The sequence below is a fragment of the Scyliorhinus torazame genome, chromosome 2, assembly GCF_047496885.1.
Source record: "Scyliorhinus torazame isolate Kashiwa2021f chromosome 2, sScyTor2.1, whole genome shotgun sequence".
In the NCBI taxonomy this organism is placed as follows: Eukaryota; Metazoa; Chordata; class Chondrichthyes; order Carcharhiniformes; family Scyliorhinidae; genus Scyliorhinus; species Scyliorhinus torazame.
Window position 1 is genome coordinate 227,239,333 of NC_092708.1, and position 17,306 is coordinate 227,256,638.

At 46.1% G+C, this 17,306-nt stretch overlaps 1 protein-coding gene across 1 annotated transcript in view; it reads right to left on the bottom strand.

The window, feature by feature from the left end:
- LOC140407167 (RNA helicase aquarius-like) overlaps window positions 1-17,306 on the bottom strand; it is a 79,933-nt gene that overhangs the window by 18,691 nt on the left and 43,936 nt on the right. The window contains exons 15-23 of the mRNA XM_072494852.1: window positions 17,060-17,162; window positions 16,836-16,956; window positions 16,583-16,724; window positions 13,964-14,142; window positions 13,360-13,527; window positions 12,569-12,738; window positions 9,770-10,011; window positions 7,966-8,109; window positions 163-232 (exon numbers count right to left, since the gene is read on the bottom strand). Coding sequence (XP_072350953.1) covers window positions 163-232; window positions 7,966-8,109; window positions 9,770-10,011; window positions 12,569-12,738; window positions 13,360-13,527; window positions 13,964-14,142; window positions 16,583-16,724; window positions 16,836-16,956; window positions 17,060-17,162 — 1,339 coding nt within the window. The remainder of the gene's footprint in view (window positions 1-162; window positions 233-7,965; window positions 8,110-9,769; window positions 10,012-12,568; window positions 12,739-13,359; window positions 13,528-13,963; window positions 14,143-16,582; window positions 16,725-16,835; window positions 16,957-17,059; window positions 17,163-17,306) is intronic.

Here is a 17,306-nt window from a genome sequence, read left to right on the forward strand (position 1 = left end):
GCCTGACCTACTGAGTATTTCCAGCAATTTCTTATTTTAATTTCAAATGTCCAGCATCCACAGTATTTTGCTTAGGCAACATTAAACATAGCCCCACAGACATTTGTTAAGATTGGAAGAAAAATTAGGAAGTAAAAGCTGAAAGTTTCAAAATGCTCTTACCATTGTTAAGCCTGGTTGCATACCAGCCCGAATTGCTTCTATCTGTGTAGGCGTGAACTGAATTGTGTTTCTGCAATTAAAACCAAAGTGTAGATACCCATGAGAATAGATTTATAAGCAACATGCATATTTATGTCAAGAGAAAAACATGTTTTATTGATTAATGAACTGATGGCCAAACATTCAAGGCTCACAACTTCCTAGGTTACCTCATCATCTATATTTCAATATAAGCTTTCATCATTAAAGTCTTGGTTGTGGAGGCTTCTGGTGGCGCCCATGGTGTGAGTGGCCGCACACAGGGCAGCTGCTGCTTAAAGGTGTAGAAAAGAGCACTTCTTACCCAAAATAGGGTGCAAATTCGACAGAGAAGTGTAACTGAACCCCTGGGAGTGGTATGTCTGCTGGTTACCAAACCTGGCAGAAGGTGAAAGATCTGGCCAAGGAGTTGGAAGGGACCTGTGGCGCAGCAGTCATTGGAAGATGGCGGAAGGGAAAGGGCTAATGCAAGTAGCAAAGCCCCAGATGGAACAGTTGATGGCCTTCATCAAGGAAGAGTTCCGCCAGCAGATGGAGGAGATGCAGGAGGATCGCTCGAAGGCCATCGAAGGGGATGTGGCACCCCTGAAGGGCTCGATGGAGGGTGGAGAAATGCTTGGAGACACAGGGGTTGCAGGTCGGAGAGGGTGATGTTGAACCACAGCGATCGGGTGGTGGCATTGGAGGCTGTTGCAAGACGTTGAGAGCAAAGGTGGAGGAGCAGGAAAATAGGTCGAGAAGGCAGAATCTGCGGATAGTGGGCTTGCCTGGAGGAGTGGAAGGTACGAGTGCCACAAGGTATGATTCGAGGATGCTGGCGGGGCTGGTGGCGGAGAAGGTGTTGGTCAAGGCCCCGGAGGTGGGCAGTGCACACAGGTCTCTGAAGCAGAAGCCTAGAGTGGGGGAGCCACCTCGGGTGGTGATTGTGATGCTCAATAAGTTTGTGGAGAAGGAGAGGATTCTGCAGTGGGCCACAGAGAAGTGCAACTGCAAATGGGAACAAGGTCCGAATATATCAGGACATTGGAGCTGAGCTGGCAAAACAGCGTGCGGGTTTCAACAGGGCTAAGGCGGTGCTGTATCTCGAGGGGATCAGGTTTGGGGTGCTCTACCCGGTGAAACTATGGGTCACCCGTGAAGGCCGGGAATACTATTATGAGACCCCAGAAGCGGCCAACGATTTTATCAAGGAGCATAAATTGGGGGAGAACTGAAGGATTTGGGGAGACGGAGGTGCTGGCACTCTGGAGTAATGCAGAATACGGGTAGACTGGGGGTTGGAGGGTAGGGGGGGGGGTCTTTTCCTCCGATGTGGAGGGTTTTTTCTTCTTTTTACTGTTGGGTCAACAAAGGTAGCAGGGGTGAAAGGTTTGTCAGGGGACGGCTGTCCCCAGCCCCCCTCCTGCTACCTGGGGCTGTGTTTCTTCTTTTTGTTTGTCTTTAGGGGAGGTGACCTGTGGTTCGAGATTAGTCTTTGTCTGGGTGGGGGAAGGTGTGGTCCGCAGGGAGCCTTCTTCAGAGAACAAAGAGGCGAGGGTGGGGGAGTCAGTAGGCAGAGCCTTTGGGCAGAAGTTGCCACACGGGCAGGTAATGCTGGTGAACGGAAGTGGGGGGTGGGGGTGGCCGAGAGAGGTGGACATGGTCATTGGCGGTGGGAGCGCGACGCAGCACGTTTGCAAAGAAACATGGTCAGGGGTAGGGAAAGGGACCATCTTGGATGGGCCAGGTACAGGGTAAAATTAACGAGGGTAGAGCCGAAAGGGGACGATGGCAGATGGTGGAGGGGAATGGAGGCGTAAGCCTCCGGCAAGGCAGTTAACATGGAACGTGCGTGGGCTCGAAGGAACCGGTGAAATATCTGGAGTCTTTGCGCAACTAACAAGTTTAAAAGCGGAGGTGGTCTTTCTCCAGGAAACACACCTTCGCTTGAAGGACCAGGTTAGGCTAAGGAAGGGATGGGTGGGTCAGGTTTTCCACTTGGGGTTTGATTCAAAGTTGCATGGGGTGCCCATTTTGATGAACAAGAAAATGCGGTTTGTGAGCGCGAAGGAAGTGAGGGACCTGGGTGGGAGATATGTTATGGTGGGTGGGGTATTAGAAGGGACGCCAGTGGTACTGGTGAATGTCTGTGCACCAAATTAGGACAATGTAGATTTTATGAGGGGGTTGCTGGCAGTGATCCTGGACTTGGCCACGCACCAGTTGATTATGGGATGAGATTTTAGTTGTGTTCCAGAGCCGAGAGTAGATAGGTCAAGCCCCAGGTCACTGGGTAGAATACGAATGGCAAAGGAGCTGGGTGGGTTTATGGAAAAGATGGGCATGGTGGACCCGTGGCACTTCAAGAAACCAGGACGAAGGGAGTATTCCTTTTTCTTACATGTGTATAGGATATATTCAAGAATCGGCTTTTTTGTGGTGAGCCAGGAGGTTTTGGTTGGGGTGGAGGGGACAGAATATGCGGGGATAGTAATCTCGGACCATGGATCCCACTGGCTGGAGATTCGGCTTAGATCGGGACGGGAGCAGTGGCCGGGGGAAGGCTCGATTTAGGTTTGTTGGCAGATAGAGGGTTTTGTCATAAAGTGTGGGCTATGATTAAAAATTATGTAGAATTGAACCAAAACGGGGGTGGTGTCGGCGGGCATATTTTGGGAAGCGCTGTAAGTGGTGGTCCGAGGGGAAATTATCTTGTTCAAGGCACATGAGGATTGTGAGAGTGTGGAATATGAACGGCTAATGAACGAGATAGTGGAGGTAGATAGGGAGTACTCGAGGGTGCCCACCACGGAGGGAGTGGCGAGGAGGAAAAAAATTACAGGGGCAATTTGATTGGTTGTCAACACGGAGGGTGGTAGGACAGCTGCTTAGGGCAAGGGGGGTGCAGTACGAATACGTGGAGAAGGCTATTCAAATGTTGGTGCATCAGCTACGGAGGCAGGTCATGTCCAGGGAAATATTGAAGATACGGACTGGGGCAGGGGACGTGGTGTCGGAGTCGGGCAAGATAAACGAGGTGTTTTGGGATTACTGTAAGGAGCTGTACAGGGCAGACCCGGGGGGGTGAAGAGGAGGACATGGGACGGCTCTTAGACGAACTGGAGTTTCTACAGTTGGAGGAAGAGAAAAGGCAGGCGCTAGAGGAGCCTTGGGTCTGAGGGAGGTATTGGATAACATAAAGAGTATGAGGTTGGGGAAGGCCCTGGGCCCAATGGTTACCCGCCGGAATTCTATAAGGAGTTTGCGACGAACCTTGCACCTCTTGGGGCATTTAATGAGACGTTGGAGAAGTGAAAGCTGCCAGAGACGATGACATAGGCAATGATCACATTAATACCATAAAAGGGGAAGGATCCATCAGAATGTGGGTCGTTTAGGCCCATATCGTTGTTAAATACGGATGTGAAAGCACTGACTAAGTTGGTCGCGGTTTGTGTCCCGGGGGTGGTTGCGGAGGCTTTGTAAAGGGCAGGCAGATTTCTAGTCATACAAGGAGGCTGTTAAACGTGATCATGACCCAGTTAAGAGTTTAGGTACCGGAGGTAATGGTGCCCATGGCTGCTGAGAAGGCATTTGACCAGGTGGAGAAGCGCTACCTGTTTGAGATCCTGGGAAGGCCGATGTTTGTGGCATGGCTACACCTGTTATATGTGGCACTGATGGCGAGTATGCGGACCAATGACATGGGTTCACGGAACTTTGAACTGCACAGGAGAACAAGGCAGTGATGCCCGCTGTTGCCGCTGCTGTTTGCACTGGCTATAGAGTCTCTGGCAATGGCTCTTAGGGGGTCGACAGAGTGGCGAGGGAACAAAGGGAACATAGGGTGTTGCTATATGCGGAGGCACTACTATTGTATGTTTCGGACCCGCTGGAGAGCATGGAGAGGATCATGGGCCTGTTGGAGAAGTTTGGGACGTTCTCAAAATAAAAGTTAAATGTAAGGAAAAGCGCCGTGTTCCCGATGAACGAGTTGGATCGGCGAGCCAATCTAGGGGGGCATGCCATTTAAGATGGCCAGAGATAATACCTGGGGATTCCGGTAGCGAGGGAATGAGCGACACATGGAATGTATAGGAAGTGGAGAAGGTGAGGGATTTGTACCTGGAAGAAGAGTTTACCAGTATAGAAGAACTGAAGGGGAGGGTAGAGCTCCCGAGGGGAAGTGAGTTTAGGTTACTGCAGGTAAGGGACGTCGCGCGGAAGGTTTGGAAAATGTTTCCCAGGTTGCCGAGTACACCCTGTTCGAGCGACTGCTGCTTATGGATGGGGAGGCAGGATCAGAGACGTATATGGGTGGCTGGGAGAGCAGGAAGTGAAGATTAAGGAGAAGCGGGCAGGAGAGCTGGGAGGGGAGATAAACTGGGGAGCACGGAGTGAGGCATTACAAAGGGTAAATGCGACCTCCTTGTATTCAAGGATGAGCCTGATACAGTTCAAGGTGGTACAAAGGGTACTTATGACTCCGGCAAGAATGAGTAGGTTCTTCCAGGGAATGACAGACGAGTGTGAGAAGTGTGGACGAGGACCAGCGAATCATGCTCGTATGTTCTGGGGCTGCGAAAAGTTGTGGGGGGGGGGGGGTATTTGCAGCGCTAACAAGGATAGTGGGGGAGGAGATTGAGCTGGACCCACTAGTGGCGGTGATATTTGAGTTATCAGAGAAGCCGGGGCTGATGGAGGGGAGGAAGGCCAATGTTCTGGCCTTCGCTTCTGATTGCCCGTCGAAGAATTCTGTTGGAGTGGCGGTCAGCAACTCCACCGGGGGTAGCGTCTTGGTTGGGGGACTTGTATGACTTTCTTCAGTTGGAAAAGATTAAGTACGAATTAAGGGGTCCAGCGGAGGGCTTCAAGGCAAGGTGGGGGATGTTTGTGGCCGTGTCGGAGGCTTGTCTGAAATGTTTCCTTCTACTCTCTGATAGCTTTGACTTTTTAATGCAGTTGATTGCTGATAAGGTAAATTCCACTTGTTCAAAGTAGTGGGTGACCTTAAACAGGGACATAATCTTGTCTGAGGAACTGTCCGGGTTCACTAGAATTTCAGTAATAATACATAACCTGGCATGTGGCTGTGTACCATCATAGTTCTAGTAACATACAGCCAAGTTGGAACCCATTACCAGGGCTAAAGACCACATCAAATTAAAGTGTGACACAGCTTTGTTTTGACAAAGTATCAAGCAATGCACCTATAAAAATGTGCCCCAGATTCTGCAACAGTTGAAATATTCTGAAATGCTTATTTAAAAACAAGAAATTCCCGGTACAATGTCCAAATACTTTACCATTAACTAACACTATAATTAAAAACAGATCAACTAGTCATTTACCCGTCTGCTGTTTGTAGAACTTACCTGTATACAAAATAATGGCTGAATTTACCAACTTAATAATAACTGTACAACGCAGCTTTTCCGATGTGAAGGATCTGGGGCATTTTTCTGGGACTTCAATAGACAATGTATGAATGCAAGTTTCTACTTCTCTTATTTCCTTCCATTTTACACTAACTGTGGTAAACCACTGTCTTATATTGTACTTACTGTTTGTTACATGTCTGGGTTTGTCCCTGCTGGCTCCGCCCCTCAGGCTCAAGTATAAAGGTGGCTAACCTCCAGCCCTGCCCTCATTCTGGGACCGGCTGCCAGCAGCTGATTAAAGCCACAGTTTACTCTTCTGACTCTCGTCTGTCATCATTGATGGTACATTACTACCCAAAACATCTTTCTGATACCAATGTATTCTTTCTCTTGCAAAATTATTTTGCCAACTCCAAGCATGTGCTGCTTTAGAACAGGAGGTTTAAGCAAGATCAAGAGGTGACGAGTGAGTATGTTCCCAACTAAAGTATTCTCCGATATGACTTCTTCGTTGTGACACAAATTCAGGCCCCGACAGTTCCCCCTGGACCAACTCAAGGGACCAGAGTGAAATAGGGGGCCAAATTGTTTGGCTTCAAAAGTGGTGGACATGGAATGCGGGGGTTCCTCCTCCAGAATGGTGGCCCGCTGCTCATGCCATTTTGTAGATGGAAGATTTAGAAAAGTTGGGCAAAGGTCACCTCCACCGTGGGGTCCCCTCTCCCTTACTAACCTGTATCCTGCTGCTGCTTCCAAGTTGGACGGCCTCTTGTTGACCCTCCAACTTCAAGAGACAACCCAGGCATCCTTAGAATCGTAGAATTTACAGTGCAGGAGGCCATTCGGCCCATCGAGTCTGCACCAGCTCTTGGAAAGAGCACCCTACTTAACCCCACATCTCCACCCTATCCCCGTAACCCTGCAACCCCATCTAACCGAAGGGCAATTTGGCATGGCCAATCCACCTAACCTGCACATATTTGGACTGTGGGAGGAAACCGGAGCACCCAGAGGAAACCCATGCAGACACGGGGAGAATGTGCCGACTCCGCACAGACAGTGACCCAAGCGGGAATCGAACCTGGGACCCTGGCGCTGTGAAGCCATAGTGCTAACCATTGTGTTACCGTGCTGCCCTATCTTTAACTGGATAGTGAGCCTGCCCTTTCATCATTAATTGGCTGCATTGGAGAAAATCACAGGTGTGTGACTGATCCCCACACAGTGCAGGCTTCTGACCCCAATTTGACCGTGCTGAGGGTCAAACGACATCCTTCGCTGTAAATGGCATATGCAAATTAGTGAACATGGGCAGCAGAGTCCACTAAATTAAATTGGTTGGAAGCTATTCTAGGGCTGCAGTTTACTCTGACCATGCCGGACGAGAACAAAGTTGCAGCTTCCAAGAAGGGCAGCAGGAAAGCCCAGAAGAATCTGCCAATGAAGGGCTGCAAGAGGAGGAGGGAGGAAGTCGAGGAAGGAGAGTTACTCCACCTGCAGCTACAAAGTAATGAAGCAAGTTCAACTTTTACTGATGCACCATAGAAAGCATCCTATCTGGCTGCATCACAGCCTGGTATGGCAACTGCTTGGCCCAAGACCGCAATAAACTTCAGAGAGCCGTGAACACAGCCCAGTCCATCACACAAACCTGCCTCCCATCCATTGATTCTGTCTACACCTCCCGCTGCCTGGGGAAAGCGGGCAGCATAATCAAAGACCCCTCCCACCTGGCTTACTCACTCTACCAACTTCTTCCATCGGGCAGGAGATACAAAAGTCCGAGAACATGCACGAACAGACTAAAAAAGCTTCTTCCCCGCTGTTACCAGACTCATAAATGACCCTCTTATGGACTGACCTCATTAACACTACACCCTGTACGCTTCACCCGATGCCGGTGTTATGTAGTTACATTGTATACCTTGTGTTGCCCTATTTTGTATTTTCTTTTATTTCCTTTTCTTTTCATGTACTTAATGATCTGTTGAGCTGCTCGCAGAAAAATACTTTTCACTGTACCTTGGTACACGTAACAATAAATAAATCCAATTCAATCCAATCACTCCTATACCGGCATCTCCTCCAAGGCCATGAGCATCTTGTACTCATTCGTCAATGACATTTTTACATTTCCAAGTGCATCGTGTGTGAGGCTTTCCACCTGGCCCATTACAACAAGCGGCACACCATCAGACTCCCGGAGATCCAGACTGCTGTGCACCTGCTGCTGCCCAGGGAGCTGGCCAAGCACGCCGTGTCAGAGTGGACAAAGATGGTGACCAAGTACACCAGCTCCAGGTAAAACTGTACACTGTTTGAAAAAGTAATCTAAAATAGCCCAATGACTCACAGGTAAACTACACACACAGCTAAATTATATAGGAAGACACTTTGCCTTTACCTCTTGGGCTGGTTGTATGGGTACGGTCCTCTGTTTGGAATCACATGCGGTTCAACAATTAAAGTTTGAGTCTCTTCATTTCCTTCATCATCATTCTCCCCTTTTCGCTTTTTGCCTTTTCCATACTGTACAGGGATTGTGATCCTAAAGTTTAGAGCGGGATGGGGGCAAGAGAATGCTCGTATTGGTCATGGCAAAATCATTTTGTACTTTTCATTACCTAGATCCATTCTGCCATTATATTTTTCTATTAAAAACATTCAGCATTATGGTGACTTTATGCTATGCAATGTGAAGTACAAGGTGTATGTAAAGGATGATAATCTGCACCAAATAATATGTCACAACACTCAAAGATCTAAATATTTTTTCTTATTCATTTACGGGATGTGGGCATCGCTGGCTAGGCCAGCATTTATCACCCATCCTCAGTTGTCCTCGAGAAGGTGGTGGTGAGTTGCCTTCTTGAACTGCTGCCATCCCTGTAGTGTAGGTACACCCACAGTACTGTTCGGGAGGAAATTCCAGGATTTTGACCCAGTGACAGCGAAGGAATGCCAATATATTTCCAAGTCAGGATGGTGAGTGACTTGGAGGGGAATATCCAGGTGGTGGGTTTCCGAGGTATCTGCTGCTCTTGTTCTTCTGGATGGTAGTGGTCATAGCCTTAGAAGGTGCTGCCTAACGAACCTTGGTGAGTTCCTGCAGTGCATCTTGAAGATGGTATGCACTGTTGCCACTTCGCGGTGGTGGAGGGATTGAATGTTTGTGGAACGGATCGCAATCAAGCAGGCTGCTTTTTCCCGGATGGTGCCGAGTTTCTTGTGTGTTGCTGGAGCTCCACTCATCCAGGCAAGGAGGGAGTATTCCATCACACTCCTGACTTGTACCTTGTAGGGGGTGGACAGGCTTTGGGGGTTCAGGAGGCGAGTTATTTGCTGCAGAATTTCTAGCCTTTGACCTGCTCTGGTAGCCACAGAATTTATCTGGCTATTCCAGTTCAGTTTCTGGTCAATGGTAACCACAGGATGTTGATGGTGGGGATTCAGCAATGGTAATGCCATTGAATGTCAAACGATAATGGTTAGATCCTCTCTTGTTGGAGATGATCATTGCCTGGCACTTGTGTGGCGCAAATGTTACTTGCCACTTGTCAGCCCAAGCTTGGATATTGTCCAGGTCTTGCTGCATTTGGGCATGAACTGCTTCATTATCTGAGGAGTCGCGATGGTGCTGAACATTGTTCACAGGTGACTGCACGCCGCCACTTATGATGGAGGGAAGCTCATTGATGAAGCAGCTGAAGGATGTTGGGCCTAGGGCACTATCCTGAGGAACTCTTGCAATGATATCTGGAGCAGAGCTAATTAACCTCTAACCGCCACAACCATCTTCCTTTGTGCCAAGAATGGCTTGAACAAGTGGAGTTCCATCCCCCACCCCCGATCTCCATTGGCCCCAGTTTTTCTTGGGCTCCTTGATGCCACACTCCGTCAAATGCTGCCTTGATGTCAAGGGCAGTCACTCCCACCTTCCCGACTGCCATTAGACTTTTGAATGGACCTATTAAGTTGATCTTTTCTCTACGCCCTAGCTATGACTGTTACATTCTGCAGTCTCGCCTTCTTTCCTATGTACGGTATGCATTATCTGCATAGCATGCAAGAAACAATACTTTTCACTGCACCCTAATACGTGTGACAATAATAAATCAAATCAAAACCTCACCTTTCAGATATGAAAATAGAAAGATTTCATTTGATTTAAAGGTTGCACATGTCACTTCATATCATGGCATTGTTACCTGAAGGGAGGTTTCTGTAGAGCAGTGTTCGTGGTTGTTGTTTTAATAGTACACCCAGGAAAACTAGCTTTCTGGTGTACAATAGAGAGAAAGGTGTCATTAAAGTCCAGTGTGGCAATCTGATTCGGCATTTTAGAATAATGAGCACTTCCTGGATCTCCATATCCAAGGATAATGTCGTGAAGCCAGTCAGGGACGACACACTCAGTGTTCATTAGATTCCGGATGGTCTCCAGCACTGCCTGAGGATGAAATTCATTTGAAACCGGTCAATCCAGATGAAAGCTACAGCAGTGAAGTATTGTAAAATACAAAAATAATTCTGATTCAAAGGTGAGTTATAATCAAAATCTTTGCTGTCTCTAACCGTCAATTCAACATGCAAAAAGGGCAGCAGGGTGGCTAGCACTGCTGCCTCACAGCGGTGAGGACCCGGGTTCAATCCAGGACCCGGGTCATTGTCCGTGTGGCGTTTGCACATTCTCCCAGTGTCTGAATGGGTCTCACCCCCACAACCCAAAAGATGTGCAGGGTAGGTGGATTGGCCAGGGTCTCACCCCCACAACCCCAAAAGATGTGCAGGGTAGGTGGATTGGCCAGGGTCTCACCCCCACAACCCCAAAAGATGTGCAGGGTAGGTGGATTGGCCACCCTAAATTGCCTCTTATCTGGAAAAAAAAAATTCGACATGCAAAAGGGCAACTGGGAAATTCCAGTCAGGGCACTGATATTCATAAAAACGTTTAGAATCAATCACACAGACTATGCTTACAATAACAGCCACAGTCATTTAATTTTAAGTTCTTGGGGCAGTTTGCAGTATGGGGTGGTCAATGATTGCACAGCGAAGGGTCTGCTAAAGCTGAATGAATGCACAAAGCTGGAAATACTCAGCAGGTCTGCTAGCATCTGTGGAGAGAGAAACAGAGTTAAAATTTTAGGTCAATGACCTCTCAACAGAACTTTGAAGAAGGTGTTGGCGACCCAATTCATTAACTGTTTCTCCACTGATGTTGCCAGAGTATTTCTGTTTTTATTTCAGATATCCAGCAGCTGCAGTAGTTTGTTTCTATGTTAAATTGAAGTGGTTGCTCTGATGACTATTTAAGACCAGATTTTTAATATAAAATGTTTTGAAATTAAACACCGGAACCAAGGTTCCAAAGGCTATTTAGCCTCCAATCTGTTTTGGAGTGAATATTTGAAATATTAAAAACAATTACAGATTAATGTAAAGTTACTGCTAAACTGAATAAACATTGAGACTGTTTCAGTGTTTTGTTAAACATACACAACTATACTCCTAATTTACTCAAAATTACAAAGTGTATCCCATTCTGAAATGAAGAGGCTTGGGGTGAAATTTTACCATATTTTTTCAACGTGTCAGGCTCAGGCTGAAAACCGGCGTGTCGCTCTCCAGCAGCTCAGACCAGTTTTCACTCCAGATCTTGAGCCTCAGAGAAGAAAATCAGTGGGTGGGTTTAAGCCATCACTCTGGCAGGGTGGGGCTGGATGGAGCAGGCAAGGCTGGCTCCACAGAGATCAGGGTGCCATAATTAATAGGCGCCCCACCCTGATCAGCACAGAAACTGAATGGGCCCCCGACTCCTCACAGGCATCCTCCCCCCGCGGGCTTCACACCGATCTCCTCTCACCCCTTGCACGCATAGGAACGACCTTCTCTCACCCCCAGCCCCCTTGTAAGTAGAACAACTCCCATGTGGTTGCTCAGAGGGCTCTCCCTGGCACAGGTTGGCACTGCCAACCTGAGTCAGGGGCAGTACAAACCTGCCTGCTCAGGCAGGCCCCTCTCCCCTCTGGGGGCTAAAGTTACCGTTGTGCCTTGGGGGAATCCCCTTGACTGAATCATGTTTTAAAATTGCTGTTGTAGACTTCACCAATTTGACGTCATGTCGGTGAGGTTTGAATATTTGGGGGGGGGGGGGGGGGTGGAGGGATCACGTGGTGGCTGGATGGCTGATGACATTAAAATGCATGCCATAACATTAACAAGAGTTTCTCGGCCCTTGTGGACGTGAACCTTGTGATGGCATCAGCGAGGGGTGGGGAATGAGGGGAGTGAGTCAAGTTGGGAATGAGTGTAATGTTTTAAAAATTCATTCTTAGGATGACGTTGCATATGGCATGGGCAACATTTATTGGCCATCTCTGGTTGCTCAAGAAGCCTTTTCGTGATCGACCTTCTTCTTGAACTGCTCATGGTTTGATACAAATAAGTAGCTACCCAAACCAATTAAAAGTCAACACCCGAGGTATAAGACTGGAATTATATATAGACCAGACCAAATCAGGACAGAGCTTCCCTAAAGGATATCAGAATTAGCAGGGTTTTGATAATATGAAAGATTCACGGTTAGACTTGGACTGATAGGTGCCCTTTCAAATTGAATTCAAATTCGCAAACTGCCATGGTGAGAATTAAATTCTCATTCTCTGGATAACTGGTCCAGTAATATTCTTTCTACTTGCCAATGAATATTAGTTTGCTGATTGTGTAAAACAGAATGCTGGGGGCAGCACAGTTGCACAGTGGTTAGCACTGCTGCTTCACGGCGCTGAGGACCCGGGTTTGATCCTGGCCCTGGGACACTGTCCGTGTGGAGTTTGCACATTCTCCTCGTGTCTGCGTGAGTCTCACCCCCATAACCCAAAGATGTGCAGAGTAGGTGGATTGGCAATGCTAAATTGCCCCTTAATTGGAAAAATATACTCTAAATTTTTTTTTTTTTTTTTAAATGCAGAATCCTGCATTTCTGCAAATCGCATTATGTTCACCTTAAAATTATTTTCTTTAGGTTTTCTTCTCATGATAATGTTGAACGTTTCATAGACATCTTCAGCCCCATTCTGAATGGAGAAGCTCATATCTTGTTGATACTGGTTGGGATCCAGCCACACTCGGTAGGTTCGTGAGTCTCCCTTCAGCTTTGGTTTAGGCTCAGGACCTGTGAAAGGGAAGCACAATAATCAGTGGGAGTTAAATTAGGAACACAGTGATTTACTCTCAGCCTTAAATATATACTTGTTCAACAGAGGACATCTGCCTCAATAACTCCTTTCACATCCTGAGGTGACTGGGAGCGATTCATGGGCAATAAGTACTTTTCCCATGGTGAGGTTTTTTGTGTGACGCACACACGAAACAACTTGCCAGCGGATACTCCAACAAACAGGTGAGAAATAATTAGGTAATCTCTTTTAATGGTATTGGAAGGATTCCTATTGGTTAGTACACTGGGAGAAACTCCTTTCTCTACTCTGAAGAGTGCCATGGAATTGTTTAGATCAGATCCATCTGATCATACAGACTGCATGGGTTTAACATCTCATCCGGTAAACATCCCCAATAATGTAGCACTTCTCAGAACTGAAATGAAGTATCAAGCTAGATTCTGTGCACAGGTTCTGGAGTGGGATTTTGACTCTTGACTCAGAGGTGAGAATGTGCCCAACTGAACTGAATTGAAATAATATAAAGGACACCATTAATGCTTACGATACATACTTGCTAATTAAAAAAATATATCTATAAATTTTATTCTGCAATCAAAAACATGAAACTATACCTTCTTCAATGACCCGTCCTTTCTCATCCAGCATGCCCTGAATTTCACATCCTCGCACAAAGAAAAGCCCATACTGCTCTGCAAATGGTTGCTTTCGATCAAACTTTGTGCCGTAAGCCAATACTGGTCGAACAGTTATAAGGAAGCAGACATCGTGTTTGCGAAGTGCTACAAAATTGAAAATGCAACAAATAAACACAGAAAGCAAGAAAAATACATACAACTCGGCTATTTAATACATACAACTCGGCTATTTAATGCATACAACTCTGCTATTCGAATTGACCAAACAAACAACTTTTTGGAACAGCGAGAGTATTAACTCTGCTCGACACTTTTAACAGTGCAAGTGTACCCAAAACCACATTAGAACCGTTGTCACAGATTCAAGCAAGATAATCTAGTTAAACAAGTACAAGAAATCTTTGATCTATTCAGCACAACCCAATTTCAGGTTTTAGATTTCTTTCCTATCGGTGGATGATTCAAATCAATCTTTCAGAATCTAGAATTGCCTTCTGACTAAGATTACTTTTCCACTTAATGTTTTGAAAAGAGAAGTTACAATACCCTCTGCAAAACAGAAAATAATACCCTTCATTACCTTCCCATTCCGCTCTGATTTGATATCGAACGTTTAAGTTGATGGTTACATCCGCACGGACTCTTGCTGGCCAGTTCTCACCGATGTTTGGTTTAGCTACTTCGACAATGGAGAAAGTGACAATAGGCTGTGCCATTCGAGCCCAGCCACCAAATACAACTCCTCCATACTCCCCCTGCCTGAGAAGTAATTAACCAAATTAATGATCCAACCAAAATACAGTAAAGTCAATGATCTAACATGAATTGTAAGAAAATAGTCCCATAAAAATATTATACAATTTAAAATGGTTTTAATAAATCATTTTCAATAACAGCGGGCAACAAAAGTAGCTTAAGAAAGTGTTGTGGTCCCAGATGTATTTTAGAATATCTATGTAAAGCGCGCATTAAAAGAATGACAGGGGTAAAAGATTTGAACAGTTTTTAAAATTTTGATCCAATGGAAGAAAAACACCCGCACCAAATTTATTTTCCTAAACAAACAGTACGTATTAGTTTGGGGGCTTATTTAAATCTACTTTAAACACTGGACTAGTTGTTGAAAAAAAATGCTTTTATTGTACTCCAGTTACAGTGACGTTTCCAAAGGCAAAATATGAAGCAGACAAATTTCAAACAAGGTTTTGGAAACATAGAGGAAAAGGACTCAACTACTGCCAACTGTTTTAAAGTAAATCTTTTGGGCGGCACGGCGGTCAGCACTGCTGCCTCACAGCGACAGGGACCCAGGTTCAATTCCCACCATGGGTAACTGTCAATGTGGAGTTTGAACATTCTCGCCGTGTCTGCGTGGGTTTCCTCCGGGTGCACCAGTTTCCTCCCAAAGTCCAAAGATGTGCAGGTTAGGTGGATTGGCCATGCTAAATTGCCCTTTAGCATCCAAAAAGGTTAGGTGGGGTTACAGGGATAGGGTGGAGGAGTGGTCCTTCGTAGGGTGCTCTTTTGGAGGGCCGGTGAAGACCCAATGGGCCGAATAGCCGCATTCTGCACTGTAGGGATTCTTTTTTAAAAACATTTTTTAAAGTATTTTTATTAAGGTTTTGCAGAATTTTTTAGTACCAATAGTAACAAAACAAACTAGAGTGAACATTAACATAGTGTAAAAAGAGAATATACAATAACAATAAAATAGACATTACCCCACGCGACTCAATCTTCCCACACCATCCCAATGAAGCACTCACCCCTCCCCACGGATTGCTGCTGCTGCTGACATTTTAATTTTCCCTGAGAAAGTCGACGAATGGCTGCCACCTCCGAGAGAACCCTAGCGTAGACCCTCTTAAGGCAAACTTTATTTTCTCGAGGCTGAGAAACCCAGCCACGTCGTTAACCCAAGTCTCTACACTCGGGGGCTTCGAGTCCCTCCACATTAATAAAATCCGTCTCCGGGCTACGAGGGACGCAAAGGCCAAGACTTCGGCCTCTTTCGCCCCCTGAACTCCCGGGTCTTCTGACACTCCAAAGATCGCCCATCTCTGGACTCGGCACCACCCGTGTGTTAAGCACCTTGGACATTGCCCTCGCGAACCCTTCCCAGAACTCTCTAAGCTCCAGGCATGCCCAAAACATGTGGACATGGTTTGCAGGGCTGCCCTTTCACCTCATACAATTATCTTCTACCCAAAAAAACTTGCTCATTCTCGCTGCCATCATGTGTGCCCGGTGGACCACCTTAAATTGAATTAGACTCAGCTTGGCACATGATGAGGAGGAATTAACCCTGCCCAGGACCTCTGCCCACAGACCCGCTTCCAACCCATCACATAGCTCCTCCTCCCACTTGCCCTTGAGCTCCTCCACCGGGGTTTCCTCCGCCTCCTGTAGTTCCTGGTAGATATCCGACACCTTCCCCTCCCCCACCCATGTGCCGGAGACCACTCTGTCCTGTATCCTCAGTGGCAGCAGCGTCAGAAAGGCCACTAACTGTTTTTTCAGGAAGGCTCGTACTTGCAGATATTTAAAGGCGTTTCCTGGTGACAGATTAAATTTGTCCTCTAGCGCCTTCAAACTGGGAAAGCTTCTGTCTATGAAAGATCTCCCATCCTTCTGATGCCTGCCGTCTGCCAGCTCTGGAACCCACCATCCACCCTACCCGGGACAAACCTGTGGTTGTTACATATTGGGGTCCAGACCGACGCTCCCTCCACCTTCTTGTACCTCCTCCACTGTCCCCAGATCCGCAGTGTCGGCACTACCATGTAGGGATTCTTTTCAATGAAAAATCTGTGGCTGTTTCCATTCTGGAGTGGGCTGGGCACTGCCACACCTCTCAGACTACAACCTGGACTGGGAAATCTTATACCCTTGCCTGGTATGAAGTGCACTGTGTCATGAGGTAATGAGGAGAGTTTAGTTTTTTTTTATTCTGGCTGTTTGGAAAATGTGAAATAAAAAAATTTTGTTGGAAGGATATATGTGCACATTTAAATTAAAAAGGAATGTCACCCAAAGACTTAAATTGGAAAGTTCTCATCAAAATTTCCAAATATATTTTTGGATTTCCTGCGCCTTAATTTAGAACAATCATGAAACGTATATTAGTTGGAAATTCGAAAAAAAGAGAAAAAAATGTAAGTATAAACAGAATAGTACAATCATGCACATTACAACCCACCATGGTTTAAGTCTGCTGATCACATCCTCCACATCCTGTCTAATCTCGTATGTGGACTCCAGACGAAAGAGATTAAAATTCCTCAGGAGGTAGTCATGAAGTGTCAAAAACTGTAAATTCAGTTTAGGCAATGCAAGGCAACCTGGCATAACAAAAGAATATAAAATGCAAAATCTGTCCGATAAAGTTTCAGTTTTATAATCAAACAGGCCGCAAGAAAAAGAATATTCACAAGCCTAACTAGATATTATACCTTCTCCAGAGTAATATTCTGTTGGTACAATGTTTTCATCCCAGATTATTTTTTCTGTTGGATAAAGTGGCATCTCATTTAATTGTTGAATTTGGGATATTCGGCGTTCGTGTCGGGACACCTGTTCGAATAAAGAAAGGCAACTTTAAATGAGTAACAATGTCTTCCTTTGAAAAACGCTCCAATGTTATATCAATTAGTAGTCTTTTCATTCCAATACCTACCAACATCTCCAAGAGAAATTCCTTTTCATAACAGGTATTCTCTTCTTCAGGTAGGGAGGGCAAAAGACAAAGATACGATGCCACTTTGTGGAGTGTGTTGGGGCTGCAAATGGAAAACAAGACTATTTCAGTATTTTCCTTGTGTCTGCGATTCTTCGTGCAAGTGGTCCTTCCAAGTTTGCAGAAGGGAAAAGAAAATAGAAAATAGGATAAAGTTGAAAAGTTCAGTCTTGATGATTGTTGAACT